General features: G+C 46.9%; 1 protein-coding gene across 3 annotated transcripts in view; it reads right to left on the bottom strand.

Moving 5' to 3' along the window:
- The window catches only part of C5H10orf90 (chromosome 5 C10orf90 homolog), a 244,669-nt gene that overhangs the window by 21,012 nt on the left and 201,277 nt on the right, over positions 1 to 22,380 (bottom strand). For all 3 annotated transcript variants that reach the window (XM_051145479.1, XM_051145482.1, XM_051145481.1), the window contains 2 exons: positions 7,131 to 7,315; positions 4,145 to 4,322 (listed from right to left, as the gene is read on the bottom strand). In XM_051145479.1, the coding sequence (XP_051001436.1) occupies positions 4,145 to 4,322; positions 7,131 to 7,315 (363 nt within the window). The remainder of the gene's footprint in view (positions 1 to 4,144; positions 4,323 to 7,130; positions 7,316 to 22,380) is intronic.

Below are 22,380 nucleotides of genomic sequence, written 5' to 3' on the forward strand. Positions count from 1 at the left end.
ATGTTTGCATCGACAGGGAATGGCAAGGCTGCCACCCACCTGTTGCAGGTATAAACCCTGCTAAATGCAGGTCCTCACGTGGCAGTGCTTGATGCTTCCCACCTGAAACACTCAGCTCTCGGGTTTCGGTTAGCTTTTGTGCACGGCTCAGTCTTCCCATGATCCTGCAGGGTTGACGCTTGCTTATAGCTCCGGGTGCCTAGTGAACCGACAGAGTGCTGACCTGAGAAGACAGATGCCCTCAGGCCAGAATAGTTATCATCTCTGGCAGCGTTTCTTATACAGTGCAGTGGTTGGCACTTGCTACTTATTATTTCACCTAAGAACCTTTTCTACCTGTCTATATCCTATGACCCTCCCTAGCTTCTGCCTTCACTGTTTCTGGACTGCAGCTACTCCACGCTGCAAGCTGCCCTGTCTTTTGACCTCTGCACAAGACCAAGCTTAGTAGCTATAACTTTTAGTGGCCCTCTGCCCCCCCCCCCCCCCCCGCCGCCACACACACACAGTGATTTTTTTTCCTGGAGCTGATTCCTACCTCTTTCATCCCCCATAACCCCATCTCCATAGTTACACTGAGACTCTCCAGCTACTTCTCATTCCTGGACCTTCCTCCCCACCCACCCGCCTGTACCAGAACCCACCTGCTTAGTTTCCATTCACCTCTGCGCAATGGGAAGCTCTCCATCGGGAGCTGGGGACGGTAGCCAGGAATTTACAAAGCTGCTTCATGTGCCTTCTGTCACCCTCAACTGCTCATAAAACTTTCCCTGCCCTTAGCTCTAATTAGCATACTTACTCCCACATATATATATGCATGCACGCACACACACACACACACACACACACACACACACTGCCCCTGAGCCTCCAAGGCTGCGCAGAAGTCATCAGGCAATATGAAACAGCTGGCCCCTGATCCCCTTTGTCATTGCTCCTGCAAATCCAGGGACTCTCTCAGGCTTGTCAGCTGCCAGAACTCCCACCTGAAGCATTCAGGTCTGTTCCTGAGCCAAGGCTGCTGGGCCCCATTCCTGAACAGAGGCAGCAACCCCAGTGTGGAAAAGCAAACCTGAGCCTTCCTTCCACCAGACGTCTCAGCGCTGCAGCCGGGGCTCATTCGCACACATGATTTATGAACTAATTTAGCATGTAAGGAAACATCTGCATTTCGCTTTTATCATCGTGCCAGCAGACAGGCTGAAGACAAGATGCGTACTGTAGACTTGTTTAATGGGGCCTTAAACATCCCCTCTCTCTAGTTTCAGGAATTGTCTGATCTAGCTGACCTAACACAAACAAACATGGAAATAAAGCTCTCCTCAACACATCCAAATCGCGGGGACAGTTGGAATGGCCATAAAAAATCCATGCTGGTCAACTTCCCCCATTCCAGCGGCCAGGACTGCCTTGGAATTTGGGGAATAAAAAGGCGACTTGTTTATTTAATGCTATGCATCCAGGCTGGGCCCCTTTTATTATTTTCAGCTTTAAAATGTTCATTTAGAGGAATACGAACTTATGAGGATATTTGTTTGGGGGGAAAACATCTATGTTGGCTGATATTGCAAGCAGAATTGCAGCCCACCCCCATACACAAAAAGACACATTCAAGTCCAAATTCCCAAAACTGTGACTGTGACCTTCTTTTGACATTGTCATTGGAAGTATGGCCCTTTCAGATATAATCAAGTAACTATGTGGTCACACTGGATGGCCGGAGAACATTAGATTCAAGAGCACACAGGAAGAAGGTCATGTGAAAACAAAGGCAGAGACTATAGGGGGCCTTTTATAAGGCAAGGAGCACCAGGGATTACAGGAAGCCACCAAAGCTGGGAGAGACGTGTCATGCTTTGCTCTGAGCCTCCAGACAAAGACTGGCCCTGCAGGTGTTTGTTGTTGACCCTTAGTTTCTGGAACTCTGAGAGAATGTGTCCACGATTTTGGAGTAGCATGCATGTAGCGATGCCTTAAAGTATGGCAAGATAGTAATGCAGGTATGGCAAGGTCATACCCCCTCTGATAGTGTGGCCTCTGGTGTGTCATAGCTTGGAAAGGCTGGCCCAAGAGAAGAGGAGCCAGACATGGCACCTGCTACAGTTTGGGTCTGTAGTATCCTCCTGTGTGTGAAATGCTCAGGCTCAGCTTGGAGCTGCAGGAAGGTAGTAGATACTTTAAGAGGTGGAGTATAAGCCTGGAGAGATGGCTCAGAGGTTAAGAGCACTGACTGCTCTTCCAGAGGCCTTGAGTTCAATTCCCAGCAGCCACATCTGTAATGTGATCTGATGCCCTCTTCTGGCCTGCAGGTGTACATGTACAAAGAACACTATACACAATGTAAATAAATAAATATAAACAAAATAAAGGTTTAAAACATTTTTAAAGAAGAGATGAGTATTGGGACATTTTCAGGTCATTGGAGGTATGCCCTAGAAGGAGACATGGGACCTTCATCCTTCTCTCCTTTGCTTCCTGGTTGCCATGAGATGAGCTGCCATGATGTGCTGCCTTGTCACACCCATCAAGAAATGGCACTAACTAATCATATCGAAACTTCCAAAATGGGGCCTAAACCAACCCCTTCCCCCTGGAGGCTGATTTGTTTCTGGTATTTGTGATATAGAGCTAACAAACACATCACTGTACTGAATAAGTTCCCTGTGGTCACAGCTCTCTGTTTCTTCCTGTACAAACTGAAGGCTGAAAATGGAGATCGCCAGTCGTCCAATGCTAGCTGTGTGTGTCTGCACCTATATTGTGCTTATCTGTTGACGTCGGGGTTGGTAGCCTAACTCTTTTGACTAAGCGACAACTTTCATAGCCAGCAGGAGTGAAGGCACCAAGGGGATTTACCCACTGTGCCAGGCATTTGGTCCTCGCAGCACCCAGAGACAGCTGTGTGCTTTGTTGAGCCAGAGGCTACACAGTTACCTAGAGAACATACCTAGATCAGGCTTGTGTCTGCACCGACATTGAACCGCCAACTAGACACAGCGTGCCAGCCCTTTGCACAGCTGCCTTGTTGGCTTTGATTTCCCATCATCCTGGAAGGCATCGTGGCACGGAAGCAACAGGTAGCTTGCCAGATCCCTGGCATAACAACAGTGCATTCAACTGTGCTCACGGGGGTCTCTAGATGGCTCTCCTACAGTGCCAGTCTACCCACAGGACAGAGTCTAACAGGAGCCTATCACAGAGGCTTTCCTCTCTCTCTCTCTCTTGCATCCCCTTCCTCCTGAGATCTTGGTGAGCTTTGCTAAGCTGCGCTTTATTGAATACGGTTATTTCCCCCCAGAGGATTTTTTACTCGGAATCATACTCATGATTTTGCCTCCTGGTGGGGGAGTGGAGGGGGGGGAGTGGGGCAAAACATTTTCCTAGGAAGAGAGACCTCATTCCTGTATTCACAGTAACAAACCAGAGGCTTCGCCAAGCCTCCAGACTTTCAGATTTGGGTTGGCAGGCCCTGCACAAGTGCTCTGATTCCCAGTCCCTGCCTTCATCCCTTGCTATTCTTGCTAGTTCAAGGGCCTGTTTAGAAGGGCCATGAAGAAAAGAGTGAGGTCAGTCTTGCTCACAGCGATAGTCTCAGCTGCCAACATGGTGCCGGGCCCAGAAAAGATTCCTGCTAACTCCTTCTCCTCTGAGTGAGTGAGTGAGTGAGTGAGTACGTGAGTGAGTGAGTACGTGAGTGAGTGAGTGCCCTGCCTCTTGGGGGGGGGGGGTGTTGGCTTGGCCCTGGCCTCACTATGCTGGGCATCCTTTTTCTGTGCTCACAGCAGGAAGAGGTCTCGAGATGACAAATGTTGATGCAGACAAGCTGGAGTCAACTTCTCACCCTGAGGCCTGTTTTGCAATCTATAAAGGGCAAAGGAGATTGCTTGCAAACATCCATTAGGAGCCAAGAATTTGAACTTGCTATCCGGGCTCCTACAGTGGTGTGGCTCCTTTCCCAGCCAGAAGGGTGAGTTTGTGTCCCAAGTTCTTTTTGCTGAGTTGCACGCCCATAATGTAACCTCTCAAAAGGAGCTGGCTTCAGGATGCTGAGGCCTGTGCACACCAGTGGCGTAATAATTTGGGATCGTCGCCTCTTTGGTGACAGCCTGAGGATGCCTGTTCCCCTGAGCCGCCTGCAGCTTACCGCTAAGAGGGTGGGGAATGGTGAACTGCTTCTTGTTGGCACGGACAGGAAGTAGGCTCTGCTTCCGCCCCAGGTTTTCCTTTTGCTGGCTTTTCCTTTGCTGTGCCATGTGCTTAAGCTTCTGCAGCCGTTCTTGTGAGCGAGAAATGAACTGAGGTCTATGGATTTCCAGTGCTTCCTAATTGGAACAAAGAACAGACTTCATTGTTGTTGTTGTTGTTGCTGTTTTAAGAGAAGGGGAGACCAGGAAACAATGCACCCATGTGATCTACTCAATGGAGAACCAAACAAGAGCACAACACTCAGGAGGCAAAAGGCACAGTGCAAATCCATGTCATTATTTTCTCCCCACCTGCCCTGCCCCCTCACTGTGACTGTGTATAAAGGTGGCATGCGCATATTAATGACAAGGTACTGGAGGTCAGTCCCAGGCAGCAGCATGGAGCCCACTGTGGCAGGACCAAGCAAAAACTAGCACTGAAGCCACTGAGTACAAAAGCCAACATCTGTCCATTTGTGTTCACACGATGCCGAGCCACTCACTGCCAAGGAACCCGAATCTGAAGGTTCTTCAGTGTTCCCATCCTAAGAGTGGTGGGGTCAGAAGGGAGGTGTGTTGCTCTGTCATGGAAAATGGTGCTTTTCAGACGTCTATCTGTGAACTGCTTCTCCTGGGTAGAAAGCGGTTCTGTGGGGCCTCACAGGACAGGTCAGAACCCCCTACATCTCATCAGTGCATCCTTTCTCTGATCTCCTTGCAAAAAGCAGCATGTGCGGGGCTGCCATGGCAGACACTGGCCAGTCATTTGTACCCATTCTCTTTGTGAGTTCCTGAATAAGTTCTGGAAATCAGCTGTATTTATTCCTAAGCAATGAGGCTCAAGGTAGCATAATAGACGATGTACTGACTCCCAACAGTGTAAGTTCACACTTGTCCCTGCTACTCTTCGCTGTCCCAACTTCCCGTTCCTTGAATGTCTCTGCTCCAGTTTTTCTATTCACAGGAATGCTCATGGCAGCCACGCCCACTTCTCCCAGTAGGCCCTACTGGGTCTGTAAGGTCAACCAGAGCATCATGGTACATCACAGACTTCCTTGTACAAGAATGGGTCCCACATAGCTATCTCCATGCTAGGCTGTAGAGCAGTGGTTCTCAGCTTTCCTACTACTGTGACACTTTAATACAGTTTCTCATGCTGTAGTGACCCTCAACCATAAAACTATCTTTGGTTTTTTTTTTATTTGTTTGTTTTTGTTTTTTTGAGACAGGGTTTCTCTGTGTAGCCTTGGCTGTCCTGGACTCCCTTTGTAGACCAGGCTGGCCTTGAACTCACAGCGATCTGACTGCCTCTGCCTCCTGAGTGCTGGGATTAAAGGTGTGCGCCACCACGTCCGGCCTAAAATTATCTTTGTTACTACTTCATAATTATAAGTTTTCTACTAAGCCAGGCACAGTGACGCATGCCTGTGATCCCAGCACTCAGGGAGGCCAAGGCAGGTAGATTTCTGTGAGTTTGAGGCCAGCCTGGTCTACAAACTGAGTCCAGTACAGACAAGGCTACACAGAGAATCCCTGTCTCAAAAAACAAAAACAAAAACAAAAACAAAACCCAAAAACAACAACAAAAAAGAATTTGCTACTTTTATTAATCATGACGTAAATATCTGTGTTTCCCAACGGTCTTGGGCCACCCCTGTGAACGGTTCATTTGACCTGTCATGACCCACAGGTTGAGCAACACTGCTGTAGAGGAAAGTGTGTGCTGTGTCTCGTTAACTTCATGTCTCTCCCAGGCACTGTCCTGAGTCTGCCTTCAGCAGGTGCTTAGCCCAGGCTCGCTGGGTATGCTGCCAGCATAGAAGCCTTTCTTGCTCCTACACCCCTCCCTGCCCACTGGGGCCTCTGAGAGGAACACAGCATGAGCTCCATCTGTGTCGAGCATGTGCCCCTGGCAGCTGCGCCGATGAAGGGCGGTCTCTTTGGCGATGTTGGCCATCAGCTTCCAAGTAACTGACTCACCAGTGACTGATGTGCTATCGCTCCAGTGAAGGGTCAAGGCTGGGGGGACATAGTCCCTGAGGAGGCCTCGCGGGCCCAAGTGTGGCTAGAGCTTTACTACTCATACAGCTGAGGACATCTTGAGCTTGGGGATTTGCGAGATGACCTATGTGGTTTTTTTGCAGGCTCATCAAGGCTTTACTAAACACATTTGGGGGGAGTTGCGCCCCATAGCAGGTGCCTTCCCAGAAAGTGTACCTGACTGTACGGTATGCTTGTAGTCTTCCTCAGAGGTCATCCAGGCTCTTAAATGGTATAATTTTAATCAATATGTATATGTTACTTCTGTAATCAGAGAAGCTAAAAAAATTATCTTCCAGGTCCTTCAACTCATGGGTGGATGACTTGGAACACTTCCTGGATCTTTCAGAGGCTATTTACCTTCCTCTAATTATGGGATGTAGAGGGACTCTCATCTGAGAAGGATCTTTCAAAAGCCAAATGTGACATGACCCATGTGACCCCTGGGCACCTTTCATTGCTATGGTATTTGTCATTGTGGATAGTACCAACAATCCTCATTTCTTATTTTTATTTCATGTGCATTGGTGTTTTACCTGCATGTATATCTGTGTAAGGGTGTCAGATCCCTTCAAACTGCAGTTACAGATAGCTGTGAGGTGCCAGGTGGGTGCTGGGAATTGAACCCAGGTTCTCTGGAAGAGGAGCGAGTACTCTTAACCACTGAGCCATCTCTCCAGCCCCCCAATCCTCATTATTACCTGGGAGAGTCAAGTGTCATTGTCCTCTTGAAGCACACAGCAGAAGAGAGGTTAGAAAAAGTCAAGGAAAGGACAGCAGGGTGACACAGACAGGAAGACTGGAAGTCATTGGCCGATGTGAGGTCAGGTGCGTGCCACACTCCCCAGGAGAAACCGGCCCTTGGCTGGAGTCAAGCCAGGATGGGGGATGTGTCGAAGGCTTTACCTGCAAGGTCATAGAGCTGGCCATCCGATGCTGAGGCTCAGCATTATCTTCCAGTGGGTCAGAGCTCTCTGGTCCCTCTGGGGTTTCTGGAGAGGGGGTTGCTGGCGAGGGCTCAGGTGTGGCAGTGGGGTCCCCATGTTTCTCGCAGTCCTTTAGTTTTACAACCAGGTCGCAGCATGTGTGATCTAGGAAAGCACATACAAGATACATTTAGGAAGTACTCAGGAGCTCTCCTGCCCACCTCCCGACACCGGAGGAGGACACACAAAGACAATTTAGAAAATAGACATGCCAGTGAGTTAATAACAGGCCTTGTTAAGCTGGTACGATCCAGCCTCGCCAGAGACCTTCCCGGCTGCCCTGGTCACTGTGGCAGGCAGCCCCAGTGAGTCCATGACTGGCTTAGTCAGGCCGTGGAGGCGTTCCTTAGATTGCAGTGCTCAGAAGGCCTTTGACCAAGAATGAAAGGAGACTTTTCTAGGCTGGATTTCATATGAAGTGTGTCCTGTGTAATTATTACAGTTCACTTGTTTCAAGACAGCGTATTAATCTGTCCTGTGTTTGCCGCACTAATTATATAATGACCAGGGATGGGTGTTCAATTATGAATCCCTCCCTTTCATTTTCCACTGGCCTCACAGAAGCACTCAGAAGGGTTTCTCTCTCAAAGCTGGCAGGGGCCCTTTTCTGGGGGCCATTTTAGTTTCCTTTTGTGAAAAGGGTCAAAAAGTGAATTGATCCCTTGACACCCCAGGTGGGGCTATGCCTGGGTTAGCAGAATAGCATTAGTGGCTGTTCCAGGCCACCTCCTGCCCGGGCGTTGGTTGAAATACAAGGCTAGGTCCTTCCTTTACCCTTATTTCACTCTTGCCCTCTGCAGCACCTTCTCAGCCCCACCCTTACCTAACTCCTACTTCGTCCTAGTCCAGCATTCCCCCCCCCCCCCCCCCCCCCCCGCCCAGTATGGCCTCTGATTTCTACTAAGTACCCTTGCTTCTGCTTTTTGGTGAATCCCCACCTCCAGGCTGAGTCCTAATAAGCAGGCCACCTCCTTGCCTCCCTGAGGCAAGATGCAGCCCCGCCTCCTGTGCTCTGCAGCAGAGTCGTGAGGTGGGTTGTGGGATCATGTCTTAACTCCCTGGACCATCTAATGGTTATCCCACGTAGCACCAGGTATAGGGGTGATTCTGGGGGAGGCGAGGCAGTTATAATGAGGCTCCTTTGCCCCTACCCCCACGAGGAGGCAGTTTACCCAACCCCCTGCTATCGATTGTTTGCAGTTATATTCTCTCTGCCTGGATCCTTTCTCTACTTAGCTTCCCCTAGCTGACTCAGACTTCCTTGGCTCTTACTGGACTCCAAGCCACACAATACTCAGAGGTGCTCAGATCATCCTCTCAGCCTTCAAGCACTGTCTCTTGTTCCTTCTAGAGGATTCCTTCACTGTTGCCCTTGTCCCTTAGGCCTAACCAGGAGCCCAGGCTAGCTCAGATGTAGCCACCAGCCTGCACCTGCTCTTCCAAAGTTGCTCATCTCTACCACACCATTCCCCATGTGTCCTTGTGGTCACCCTTTCCCCAGCTCACAGAGAAACCAGCACCTTCGCATCTCTTTCCTCCTTCGTCCTCACGTGAAGACAGTAACGCTGGGGCCACGCTTCCTCCTCATTGCTTATGGCATCTGCTCCAAGATCCAAAATGTCTTCATCCCCATGGCCTGTCCCACCCTAGAGACCTCCTCTCTGACTGTGTCTCAGCCCTAGCCTGGCCTATCTTCCATCTGTCCACACACTGCTCATGGCACCATCACTTGGAATGTAAATCACACTAATATTCTGTTCTTTAAAAGTTTTGGTCCTGCCTGCAGTCCAGACACCTGCAGTGGGTGCAGACGGTCTTCCAACTTACACCCTGAGGCCCCTGAAGAAATCAGAAGCTCCTAGCTCTGGTGTTGGTCTCCTGGGCCCCTTGAAATTCTCCAAACCAGCCAAGGCCTTCCTGGAGCTCTTAGCTTTGTATACTTTTCCCTCCACCATTAGTGTGGTTTCCCTCTCCAGTTTGATTTTTAAATCTCTGACATTGGCATTTCAAGTTCCAACTCAGAATCATTTTGGACAGAGATGCCTCCTCCTAGCCCTTCTCAGAGTGTGGGCCATCCTCAGGCTCCTTGCTATTCACCACAGACGTAACAGTTACACTATGTATCCTGCACTGCAGAGTACTACCCTCAGTACCCAGCTTACAACAGGTGCTTAATAATTGCCTCTGCAACTGACTGATGGTTTAAAACATAAGAATAAACCCCCAGTAACATTACTTTTACTAATTACCACAATCATTTTAATTTTTATCACCCCAAACCATATGATCCTGTATGTGTCCTTCTGTCTCACTCCAAGTTCTTTAAAAGCATGTTAGGATGATAGAAAGTCCAGTCTCTCTCCCTTATGTGACTAAACACCAGAGGCCATTCTCTGTCCTGTTATTCAGTCTTTTCACTCAGAATTGTTTTTAGGAGTGGTCAGTAGCTATGCAGGGATATGATGCCTATTTCCAACTTGGCCGTTTGCATTTCCTCTGTGGGAAATGGATATGGAGGTCCTTGCCTGTGTGCACTGTGGGGTCCACATTGCTCATGTTATGTGTTGGCTGTGTGTCAGGGCCTGTATCTCTTAACTATTATTCCTGCCAGCCAGTTACTGGGGGGGGGGGGCGAGGAGGGCGCCTGGGCAACCCTGGGGACATGCTACCTTCAGGACAGCCGTACCATCTCCCTAGGCCATCCAAAGTTCAGCTACAGAGGCTGTTATGCCCCTGGGCAGCCTTCTGCATTTTAGTTGGCATTAGTCGTGGGTGTGGTAGTCTGGGCAGGCACTTGTAACCTCTGTACAGACGCTGTATCTGCTTGTGGGATATGACTTACCTACTATGTGGTCCTCCTACTTTCTCCTCCTCTGGCACCTCCATAAGGCCAGCTTATGTGAACCACCCCAGGAAGTCACTGAGTTCTATTCTTTGTGTGTATCAAGAAAGAGCCCAGGGACCACCGCCCTTGCTCCTTACCTTTGGAGAGCTGCTTTTCTATAGGAAGAGCATTGTCTTCCTGTAGAGAGGTGCACACTGCTTGTAAAGGGCAAAGAAACCCAGGCAAAGGGACTCTGGGTGTCAGGAAGTATGGCTGCCGCCTCTCCTGGGGCTTAGAAAGGACGCTAGACTGACCATCACTGCTTGGTGAACGGTCCTCGTCAGGAAGGAAGTGTTTAATGGGCTTCTGTCCCACTGGAGAAGCAGGAGGAGTCCCTTGTGCTTCTCCTTGCTGCTCCTCTTTGTTTCCAGAAAATACTTTTGTTTCTATTAAAAATAAAATGAAAGTTGACTCAAAATATTCGGTAAGGCAACTTCTCATGTGCCTGATGCACTGCTCTTTTGCTCTTCTGACTGGTGGGCTACAGCAGGGCTACAGGCAACAGTGGGTCGTTGGTATAGCTACATGTTAGCAAACTCTCAACCTGTGGTCAGCATCCCTGACCCTGAAATGTAGGTTGGAAACTCTGTTTGCATGCACTGTTACCATGAATTTGCCTTCATATGTATACACCATTACCATGCCCTTATCTGCCAAGGGTCTGTGCTGAAGTTCCATTATCTTCCATATGATGCTCAGGAGAATGGGAACTGGAGCATCTGGAACCTGAGCTTTACCCACAGTTCCTGAGTTCAGATCCTACTTCTACCACTTAAAGCTCCCAAACCTCATATATAAAACCAAGGTGAGGTGATAATAGAATGAGTGGATTATAAATGCTAGTTGCTTACTACATCATTGGGTTTTATATAACAAATATAGAACTAGAATATATGCTACAGAATGAATTCAATTATGTCTAATATATTAAATAACATTATTTAAATGTTAAATATTAAAACAGGAAAGAAAGAAATAATAGTGCTTAGAGCATCTTATACGCATTAAGCATTGGTGTATTCCTATTATTGCAGAGATACTGATATCAAGCTGTGTGTTATTAGCACGTGCAGAGGCAAGAAGCAGAGTATCGTGCCCCTGTCAAGTTCTGATGAAGAGATGGATCCATAGCGATGTGGCACATGCTATCTCTACAGTGCGATATCTGGTTCCCCAGACACCTATGCCCACCAGTCAGGGATCCATGAAGAAAGCTATATACATCTGTGCTTTTCAGCAGTGTAAAGAGGCAGGTGTTCTTAAATAAATGTGCACTCGCCAAATGCTTCTTTGCACCTGATATCTCTGGAGAGAGCTGATGGTGAGGGGAAGGCCAATGCAGGCCAGGAGTAGGAATGGAATAGACACTTCCTCTCTGATGCCTGTTTAACAGGTTTGTATATATATATATAAAAAAAAAACCCTAAACTTTCTTTCACAATATTCTTTAAGTTGTTTTTTAAAGCTGCCTGTTTAAATAAAGTCTTGAGTTACCATCACCTCGTGCTGATGTCCCTAAAGGAAACAGCTCCATTGGAGGTGGGAGCCACTGCTGTTAATGAGAAAGGCCCTTAAATGTTTATATGCTGGGGCAGGGAAAAATAGTGGGTACCACTGGAGTAATGAAAGTTAGGACACTCACATTCTGTTTCCTGGAGTGTGTCCTATACAAGAAAGAATGGGCCCATGACACCTGCTCTAAGGATGTCCCTGGTGAGCTGTCAACAATGTCCCGGTTTCTATGGCTTGCTTTTCCCCTGTGTATCTGAGAGCAGCTGAGTGTAGGGGAAGCTAGGCCATGCAGTCCAGTGTGAAAAGTGGCGATGGTAGAGCATAAAGCCCCCTAAGATCACCTTTATGCCTTTGGGGTCCAGCCCAGAAGACATAAGTTGGCAGCTTCCTATTCCTGTTCACTATGAGTGTGAATCCATGTTCCATGTGTTTTTTTAAAGTGAAACATATAGAATGTTCCTATTGCTCCTAATCCAATGTGCTGAGTTCAGTGTGGCAGACTTTGTTTTGGGAATGGAGGTACCTCCACATATAATAAAGCTGTACTTTGCTAGGTTGTATGGAAACATGTTTATAAACCTTTACTCCAAAAATCACCAATTATGTTTAATTACAAAATACTGTAGGCAGAAAGTGGCCTACAACAGTCAACCTTCCTCCATTGCTCCCTTTCTTAGAGACTCTCGAGGAAAAATGTACAAAACCCAACTAAGTATCGGGTATACAATCTCTGCCAGCTAACAGAGATTATCCACATGTAAGGTTATTTGAATCAATATATTTACTTATAGATTTATGGAGGATAATCAGTCAATATTGCCATCCATCTATTATCTGTCTTTCCGTAGTCCCCCTCTCTTTTTCTTGCTATTGTCTGCCTGCTATTCTAATGTTATCAGTGTGAGTTTAAATGCTTTGTTTGTGACTTGAAAGGGTTAAAACAATACCAGAAAGTAGACTACAACTTCTATGGTGGGTAACTTACTGACCATGCATCTTGTATGAATGTTTGCTGATAGTGTCTCTTTTGTGAGTTTTGAAACATGGCCTTGAAAGCCATGCCAGCAAGAGGGACTCTAAATATTTATATGTTGGGGCAGGGGGAAAAGGGAATGGCTACCTCTAGCATAACGAAAAGTTAGGAGATTCGTGCTTTGTTTTCTCAAGTGTCTACTATGCAAGAATGACTGAGCCCATGACACGGGCCCATGCAGGCAGTACGCCTGGCCTTTGTGTCCCATACATTGAGGAAGTTTGACATCTGGTTCTTCATTCATTGCCTGTACTAATTTTTTTTATAGTTGTGACTAAATCTCTAACAGCAACAATCTACAGAAGCAAGAGTTTGTTTTGTTTCATGCTTTGAGGGGCTAGATCCGCTCATAGTGAGAAAGCATCATGCTGGGGGAGGCAGGGAGGTGGTTTGCTGTTAGACTATAGAGCTGTTGGAGCAACTTCCTCATGTGTCTCCTAGCTTAGAAGTAGAGAGAACTCCAGCCAACAGCCAAACAGCCTGCCCAACCTCTATGGCCCTATATATGCCAACAAAGTCTTATGTCCTAGAGTTTGCACAACCTACCCAAATAGCACCCCTAAGTGGGGACCAAGTGTTCTGGGCCATGAAACACCCACACCAAGCCCCTCTCGAGCTGATAACTCACTGCTGTAGGCACTCCCATTGGAAGAGAAGCTTGAGAAGGCCACGCCTATGTCCAGGTCTTGAGAGTTTTGTCTCCCTCCCCACTCTGTACATGGAGAGGCTTTGGCATGACACATTTTCTTTCTTTTCTTTTCATTTTGTTTTTTGTTTGTTTCTGTTATTGTTTTTGTTTTAGACAGGGTTTTTCTGTGTATAATTTTGGCTGTCCTGGAACTCACTCTGTAGACCAGGCTGGCTTCCAACTCACAGAGATCTGCCTGCCTCTTCCTCCCCAGTACTGGGATTAAAGGCATGTGCCACCACTGCCAGCTACACATTTTCTTCTAACAGGCACATGTCCAAATCCTTGCATGGTACGGTTTCATACAGCAGGGCTCCGCTCTCCAGAAAACTTGCCTGCCTTAGAATTGAGCTAGGCACTAGGAAGCAAACACCGACAGAAGATTCCGCCCAGCGGTGAAACAAAACGAGAAACAAAACATGTTTCTCTCTTTCTACTGATCCGTCCTTGACTGGGAAGAATGTTGGGCCACCGTGTAGCATCCACTTTATGCCTCTATCAATATCACTGTTATTTGTATGTTCTTAACACCAAAATTCTGCACACCCTACACAAAGCCACTGTCACTGTGTCTATTATGCCGAGGCTTCCAGAAGAGAATTTAGCAGGGCCAGAGGTTCGAGGCAAGTTAGCAGCAAATTACGTCTTAAACATATAGGGATAACCTCAACGAGACCACACAGGGCTGCTGTATGGTCAGGCATGCCGGCTAGTGGTTGTGGGATGGGCAGGGTATGCTACTCCACATTTATGGCTCCTGGTCTAGCTATGTTTAGCCGCAGATCTTGAGACAGGTTGAACAGGGAACCCTGAAGCATCCAGGACAGCAACCCCCCTGCCGCCGCCGCCGCCACACACACACACACACACACACACACACACACACACACACACACCAGGAGGAGCCTAGTGTAAATAGGGTAGCAAGGACCTCAGTAATGCAGAATCCAGATCAGCCGAGAAGGGCCATATATGGGCCAGGCTAGGCCACCACTAGGGTATACATGTTTTTAGTACAGCAGGAGAACAGGTGGGAATTCCTCTGTATGCTTTACCTCAATGGCAGTAATAAACCGCCGTGCGCACTGACTTGATAGAGGAAGTCATGGACCCATTTCTTTCCCAATATTCAGGAGATACACAGATCTCAGAGCTATAATGACTGAGGGGCTCTGGGCGACAGCAGACAGCAACAGAGTGCTGAGAAGTTGCTCACAACGACCCCCATAGCACTCGGACTCTGTCGTTGGATGTCAGAGGCAGAGCATTAACTCCAGGAAAAATGGACACAAGAGCCCGTAAGGGACAGCTGTAGGGACAGTTGGCAGTGCAGGCCAGGTCATCGAGTGTAAAACTCACACTCCGATCACTGATACAGGAGCAGGAGACACTGAGCGACTGGCAAGGAGATTCGAGGACTGGGAGGACATTCATCCTTGTAGACAAATAACATATTAGGGGCTCAGAGCACAGCTTCCCACCTCCTTAAAACAGACTGTAGAGAGTCTTAATCTACCAAAGAGACTCCTGTGAATGAAGGAAGCCTATTTAAGCCTAAGGCATGAGTTTCCTCTATCCAGTGGTCATGATCTCCCTCAAAAGCCAGACCACTGTTTAACTGCCTTTGTCTTAGAGATGGAGGCGGTGAAGCTTATGTTGCTGGTTGCTGGTTGTGGAGCATCACCATAAACAGCAGCCCCTGTACTCAAGGGCGGGCTGTGTGTCTCAGGATGCCCTGAAGGTCCTAAGGCTATTGCTACTGCTCTAAGTGGCCCCTGGCTACCTTTGACCCTTCTCCCTGATGTCTTTATAGCTCTAAATGAACATCCACAGGAGGGGTCCGGTTCAGTAAGCCCCACAAAGACGGCATCGAATGGGGAACCAGGAAAGTAAACCTGATAAGAGTGAATGCTCAACCAGATAGACGCCTACTGTAAATGGAGGTGCACAGGACCAGAAGGGAGCACTCAAGCTAGCTTGGTGTAGAAGGGCAGGGGTGGGGGGGGGGATGGGGAATAGGGAGTGGTGGTGGTGGGGACAGGCTTCTTCATGAGTCATGCTAATGTCTCCAAGGAGGAAGGAATATTCAGGAAGGATGGTGGCTTACTAAATGCCCAACTTCCCACAGCAGGTGTGGCTTGCTTTATTCTTTTCCATTCTGCCTTCAGTTACAATGCAAGGAGAATAAAGTAAAAGAACACAGAGCTAGTCTGTGGTCACTGAGAAGCAAGGAGGAAATAAAACAAAAAATGAGCTCTTTCCATAGACAAGGCTGGTGGGGAGTCCTTTTTTTCCCCCCTACCTCAGGCTCCATCCTTTGGCTGCAGGTTGAAGGGTCTCCTCCTGTGGAAATGGGTGTCCCTGTGGCAGTGCTGCACCCCACCCATTGCAGACTTCTGTTTAAAAATCAGACATTAATAGCTTCTGCATATTACTGCTCAGTCTCTACAGACCTTGCACAACACCCTAATAAAGAGCAAGGGAGGGAAAGGGGCAAAGAGGCAGACAGGACCTGGGGTGAACAGCTCCCCTCTGCCTGAGAGGCAAGGAGCCCTAAGCTGTGTTACCTATAAGACCCTTAGGCAGTCCATGCAGCAGAAGCAGAGTTGCTATTCCTTGGGGAGAGAAGCACCAAAAAGGAAATGGGAGGAGAGCCGAGGTGGCTCAGTGGATGAGGTACTTGATATTCAAGCACGAAGACAAGAATCAGACTCTCCGGAGCCCACCCAAAGATGGGGGATCCCTACAGCAAGTTGTCTCACTAGATGGACTGAATTGAGAAGATCTGGGTTCAGTGGCAGACCATGCTTCGGCATTCAATGTGGGGAGTGGCTGAAGAAGGCACACACATCAGTGTGTGTGCCTGTACACATGTGAACATGCAAACATGAATACACATGAGATAGAGGTGAGAGGGGGGGGGGTGCTGCAAAGGTTGGGTGGCATGCAGAGGTGGAGCACATTAAGGAGTCCCTCCCCTGCAGGAGCTGAGACTTCCTGGAGATGCCAGCCCTTCCCTGCACAGTGAGCAGCTTTCTTCTACCCACACAGATATCAGCAGTTTTTATTTCTGAGGAGTAGATAAAAGGAAGAAGGGCTGACGACCAGAAAAGGCTGGCTTGTAGAAAGTGGTTGTGGACACTGATGACTGAGGAAAGAGGCTGCTCCCTGTGGAAGCCAAAGGGAGGGAGGTGCCAGGGCTGGGAGAGCAGCTATAGATTTCACGGTGGTGTTTGAACACAAACGTGAAAGTCCAGGAATAAGAATCACTCTACATTGAGAGAAAGAGGGGAAAAAAATACACATGTGTTCATTGGTATTACTCAAAGTTTAAGTTCCACACTACGTGGAGAACTGTGCATTTAATTCTTACTATCAGACTCATGCATGCAGTCACAGCAAAGCAATAATGTGAATTTCCCCCCAGAGAGCAACCAGAAAGGAAGCTTCTTTTCTGGGCACATCACAATCCTAATTGTTTGGGAGATTAATGACAAAAAAAAATGTAAATGAGCTAAACAAACAAAATGTATACAGAAAGTAGAAGTGAAAATCCACACTCACACATGTGCACACCCACTGTCGACAACAGGAGCACTTCCTGCATTGCAAGCTCCACCATCAAGACCCACACGTTCGTCAGCTATTAGATTAGGCTCTGTGTTCCCCTCAGCTGATCTCTCTAGAGCATCCATGCTTCCACAGTCCTCACTCCAAAAACACGACACCACTGATCCAGAAGCATTACAGGAAACAAATATTTCCAGCACTTCTCAGAACTTGGTCATATCCTAAAAGGTATTTTGTTTTATCAGTAAAATCTCTTTCCATTAAACTAGTTTTTCCGAAGCTGAAAAAAATTCCACAAATGCTGACTGTCAAAAATGTGAAATTTAGAAAAGTCTTTTAAAAAAATTGAAACACTGGGCTGTGAGTGTGGCTTGGAAGTGGAGCTCTTGCCTGCAGTAGCTGAAGCCCTGGATTCTACCTTAAAAAGAAAAAAAGTGTGATCTGACATTCTGAGCCTCTGTGACAAAATGCCTGTGTGGCTGTCTAAGGCTTGTTTCCTGGGCATTAGGATGTGACCTTTCCTTTCATTTCTTTCATTGTCATGCTGGGTGTGCTACAGAGAGATCAGGACCCTCCCCAAGGTGGTAGTATACCCAGGCTCAGGAATACCAGGGTATGATGCAGGGAGAGGTGGTGCCTTAATTAGTGCATCTTGGTCATTGCAAAGGGGAGGAGAAGGGGCATGGTGAGGAAATATTGGGCCAAAGCAAGACTGAAAACCAGTTGAGCAAGCTCCGTCAACGTGCTCTTCAGATCTCCAACTCCTTTTAGCTTTGTTAACTGTAACATACTTCTTTCTCTTAGGCTGGTCCCATACCTGGTCTGCAGCTTTCCTTAGCAGGTTACCCCACAATTCTGGCATCTTCAACATCTTGGGGTCTCCAATGACATCCAGACTTTATTTGCATAGATCCATACAGGGACACTTTTGACACAACTGGCATCGGTGGCTTTCCTTAGCTATGGAGTGGGGGGCGGTGGGGGGAAGAGATTCCACAACCCTTTTCTTGTATCCTGCACTCTCAAGCCAGAACCATGTGGCTGAATCTGCCAAGTTCTGCTGCTTAACGGAGCTGAAACTTGGCCCCCTCTTTCAATTACATCTTCATTAGCTTTCTGTTTCCAGTGGTTTCCTTCATTGTTTAAGTTTTTCCTTAATTCATTTTTATAAGCTGAAAGCTTAGCTGGGTGGGGTTTTGCTTTAAGGTCACCACTCCCTTTATTTCATTAGCCGCAGGCTTTTCTATAAACTTTTTATCTCCTTGAGCACTGGACTCAGCTCCATTATGCTTCCTGGCGCTCTTTTCTCCTCAAACTGTACATCATGTATTTTTCCTTGCTCAGCTTGCTCCTTTTCATTATACACCTGTATAAGAATAGTGACTAATAATCAAGTGACACAGTCAATACTAGGCTGTTTTGAAATCTTCTTTGCCAATGCCATTAATCCAAATTTTGGGGCCAAAAGAGGTTCTGTGACTTGAGCTGCTCCTCAGACACGGGTTTTTGTAGGCACCTCCAAGCAATTAGCTACAATACAGGGTTTACTCCAGGGATGGAATGGAGGTGACAATCCTTGGTCATTGAAGATTTTAGTGGAGGCCATGTTCTTAGTGGTAAGAGGAAAGGACTGGGGTGGATGTGATTATCCTGGGTGGAAGGCAGTTTTCAGAGTGAAAGGAGTGGTTCTTAATGGCATGAAAACATTGGGGTAAAATGTTTCTTGTTGGTAAGAAGAGGGTAGAATGGAGGTCCTTGATGGTAGGAGAGGTTTAAGGTTGCAGTCAGGCAGTCATGGTCTTTGCTGGCAGAAGGAGGTTGGAGTCCAGGTGACTGTCTTTAGTGATAAGGGGCTTGGAGTGGTTGTCATGGCCATTAGTAGTAGGAAGGGTTTGGGTGATAATCATGGTCCTTGGGATAAGAGGGATTGGGGTAAAGATGATGCTCCTTAGTGGTGGGAGTCATGTTGGAAGGAATTTTGTGTTTTCACTGTATCCCAATTGCCCTACCACAGAGTACATCACGTAATCAGTTCTCAATAGCTACCTCCTAAATCAAAGATAAAAAGGATTGATAGATTCCTATGAGAGAATAAGACAGGCAAATTACAGTCTTTGCTTCTCTCTGCAATACAAAAAACTACAACTGTGAAGATGATAGAGTTTGAATTTGAAGTGGAAGCCTCTGCACTTACACACACACACACACACACACACACACACACACACACATACACACAAGCATACATGATATTCACACCCAGTAATTTGTGAGTGAGTATCAAGCCTTGTGTCAACATTCTAATGGTGACCAGATTCTCCTCTGCTGTCTCTTTTGAGACTTAAGAAGACCTACATTCATTTAAAAAAATCTATTATGTAGCCTTACTGACTTGATGACTTGATAATTGTCAGAAAGCCCAGGAAAAGCAAAGAAGAAGATAAAATGCAATGTTCCAAAATGACAGGGTAGTAGGGACTGAGTGGCTGTTAACACCACACACCACCTGCAGTGCTTTGAATAAGAATGGCTCTCATCATCTTGGGTATTTGAATGTTCCTGAGAGTGGCACTATTTGCAAGGATTAGGAGGTGTGGCCTTGTTGGAGTAGGTGCGGCCTTCTTAGAGAAAGTGTGTCACTGGAGGTGGTCTTTGAGATTTCAAAAGCTGCTGCCTTTGGATCCAGATGTGTAACTCTCAGCTAACATGTCTGCCTGTATCCTGCCATGAAGATGATGGACTAAACCTCTGAAATTGAGAGCAAGCCCCGACTGAATCCTTTCCTTTATAAGCGCTGTTATGGTTGTGGTGTCTCTTCACAACAACAGAACACTGACTAGGACAGATGCTGCTACCAGGAACAGGGCATGGCTGTGATAGGCCTGACCATGCTTCATATTTGCAGAATGTGGACTTGGGACTTTGGATTAGGAAAGCAGTTGAATGCTTTAATTGGGGCTTAATGGGCCATACTATCAGGAACATGAGTGACAGTAGTGTTAAGAACAATGTAGATTACAACACGGTGGCTCAAGAGGTTGCAGAGGAGAAAAAGAGACTGCTCTTGTGATATTTTATGGGGAAAAAAAATGTGACTGCTTTTTGCCCTTTCTTCCTGAGGCAAAAATTTATTGGTCACCTCAGAAACTGACATCTGCCTACATGATGAGATACATAGATCCTGGTCCGAGGAATGTAGGTATCCTCCAGGGAGCTTTGAAAGCCTACTCGCAAGTGACTCACCTCACTTGAGACTTCATTGGACAAAGACTTAAATCAAAGGTGGAAGCCATACATTCCTTCTAAGTACCCATGACAGGTTGAAAATGTGCAGGAAGAGTCTTGAAGGCTCTACAGCCATCTAGCTTCCTGGATTGTTCTCCTTTATATTGACTCTTAGGTCAAGACCAAGGATGTGTAAAAAGATACAAGCACAAAGGGACCACTAGAACAAGTCCACAAACTTGACATAGGTATATGTGCCTGTATGTATGCAGATATAGGCACAGCAAAGCAGAGAGTTGAGAAAGAGTATCTTAGAAAAGAAGGAGATCTAGCATGGAACAGAATTCAGAGTGTAATTATAAATCTATTAGAGAGCTGGCTCCAAATATCAGCCATATCAATAAATACAAATGGACTAAACTCACTTTTTAAAGAAAAATGGTGCCCAGTGTGACTTGAAAAGCAAATAGCCTTTGATAACAGCTTGATGAAGCAACATGAAAACTTGTCTCCACCCAGTGTTTCTCCAGTGGGAACTCCACTCTGTTGGGCTTCTAGGATGGTCCAATAACCTCACAGGCATTACTTCCTAATTGTTCTTATCCACAGACTTAAAATAAGCACAAGGTAGGAAGCACAGATCCAAGGCTGAGACAGTGGGGAACACAGTCTCTGCTGTAGAAAGGATGGAGATCATTTGTTTCTGCACCGGGGCAGAGTGTAGTAGGTCTATCTCACCTGTAGCACTGAGCTGAGGATATTGTCAAGAGTACTGGGCACCAAATCACCAAACCACAAATAAATCAGATAAAGAGAACCTGGTGAGGATCAAGTGATGGTAAGACCTCACAGAAAGCCAAAAGGAAGCAAACACAGAGATACCTCCAAGGATACTAGGCCTTCCCCCAGCAAACTGGCGAAGGTTCTCTTGAAGATGCCTGCGCCTCACCCCTACTTGGTTACAGCCATGCTTAGGCTTAAGGTCTTGCTCATCTACACACAGAAAGACCCGGGTATTACCACCATTGTCAACCTCTTTGTATTTAGAACAACATTTACAGCAATGTCTACATATTGCTTCTGAATGGCCACATCATGCAATGCTGCCTCCTGCATTAGCAAAACCATGGCTCTTGTTAGGATACTGTTTTCTGGCAATAATTTGAACACATCTTTCATTTCCTCTTTTTATGAAAACAAGAAGCAAATGGGCACATGAATGCACACAACACAATGATAGGAGGAGAAGGGAACTTGGCTATCAAGGGGCTAGAGGAAGAGAGCCTTCAGCCCTACCTCAAGGTCATGAGACTTAAGCCAGAAACTGCCCAGCTTTGTGCTGAGTAGTGAAGAGAATAAACAGAATTAAAAACATGATTTGAAGTACTAGTATACATGTTTAAGGTGGGGCCTAGACCTGTGTGATATAAGACAAAGGATTTTATAATGTCATTGGTGGTTATGATGACAGACCACCTCCTAGGATAGTTTTCCACTAAGAACTTGTCACTTGTGGCAGTCTGGAGATCTGAGGTTGGGAAAGACACAAGAAAGTGACACTTGGTTATCATGGCATCCCTCTACTGTCATGCTACCCTTTCTCCTGTTCTTTTTTCTTACCAGTAGGACCCCTGCTCCTCAGGTAGGAAAGGTGAAAGTACTTCTGAGGACCCCATTTCAAAAAAGAAAGTAGATTCTAAGATTGGAGGATTCCCATGGAAAAGGCTCTGGGCTTCTTAGTACTTCCTGGGGTCAAAAGAACTGCTTCCGGAACATCCAGAAGAGTTTCCTGACCAGGGGTTCCACCAGCTTTCTAATTCTATCAAATGCCTCAACCATATCAACCCAACCCAGCTGGAAGCATGTTCTCTGCACGCAGCCTCTCCTAAGAATGCCCTGCCCTTTGAAGGCTATTTTTGACAACCGGAATTGGAGATTTTCCCAAGGGCCTCCATGGAAAAGCACATGGCGTGTGAAAATAGCAACTAGGAATAAATCAAGTCCCAGAAGGAGGCTGAGTCAGCAAGGCTGGCTGGATCCCTCTGCCTTCCTCTCTTCCAGATTTGGACACTTAACACCCTGACATTTCCATCTCTTCCTTAAAGTACCATTATGTCCAATGACATGAACAGGTGGTGTCTCATCACAGTTCTGCTTCCCGGTCCCTCCCATAGTGTAGAGAATTCCTGAGTTATATTTATTTCTCTCCCCTAAGAAGATTCTTCAGGAAATGTAACAGTCTATGGGCTTCACTCATG

Source organism: Acomys russatus, chromosome 5 (genome assembly GCF_903995435.1).
Source record: "Acomys russatus chromosome 5, mAcoRus1.1, whole genome shotgun sequence".
Lineage (NCBI taxonomy): Eukaryota > Metazoa > Chordata > Mammalia > Rodentia > Muridae > Acomys > Acomys russatus.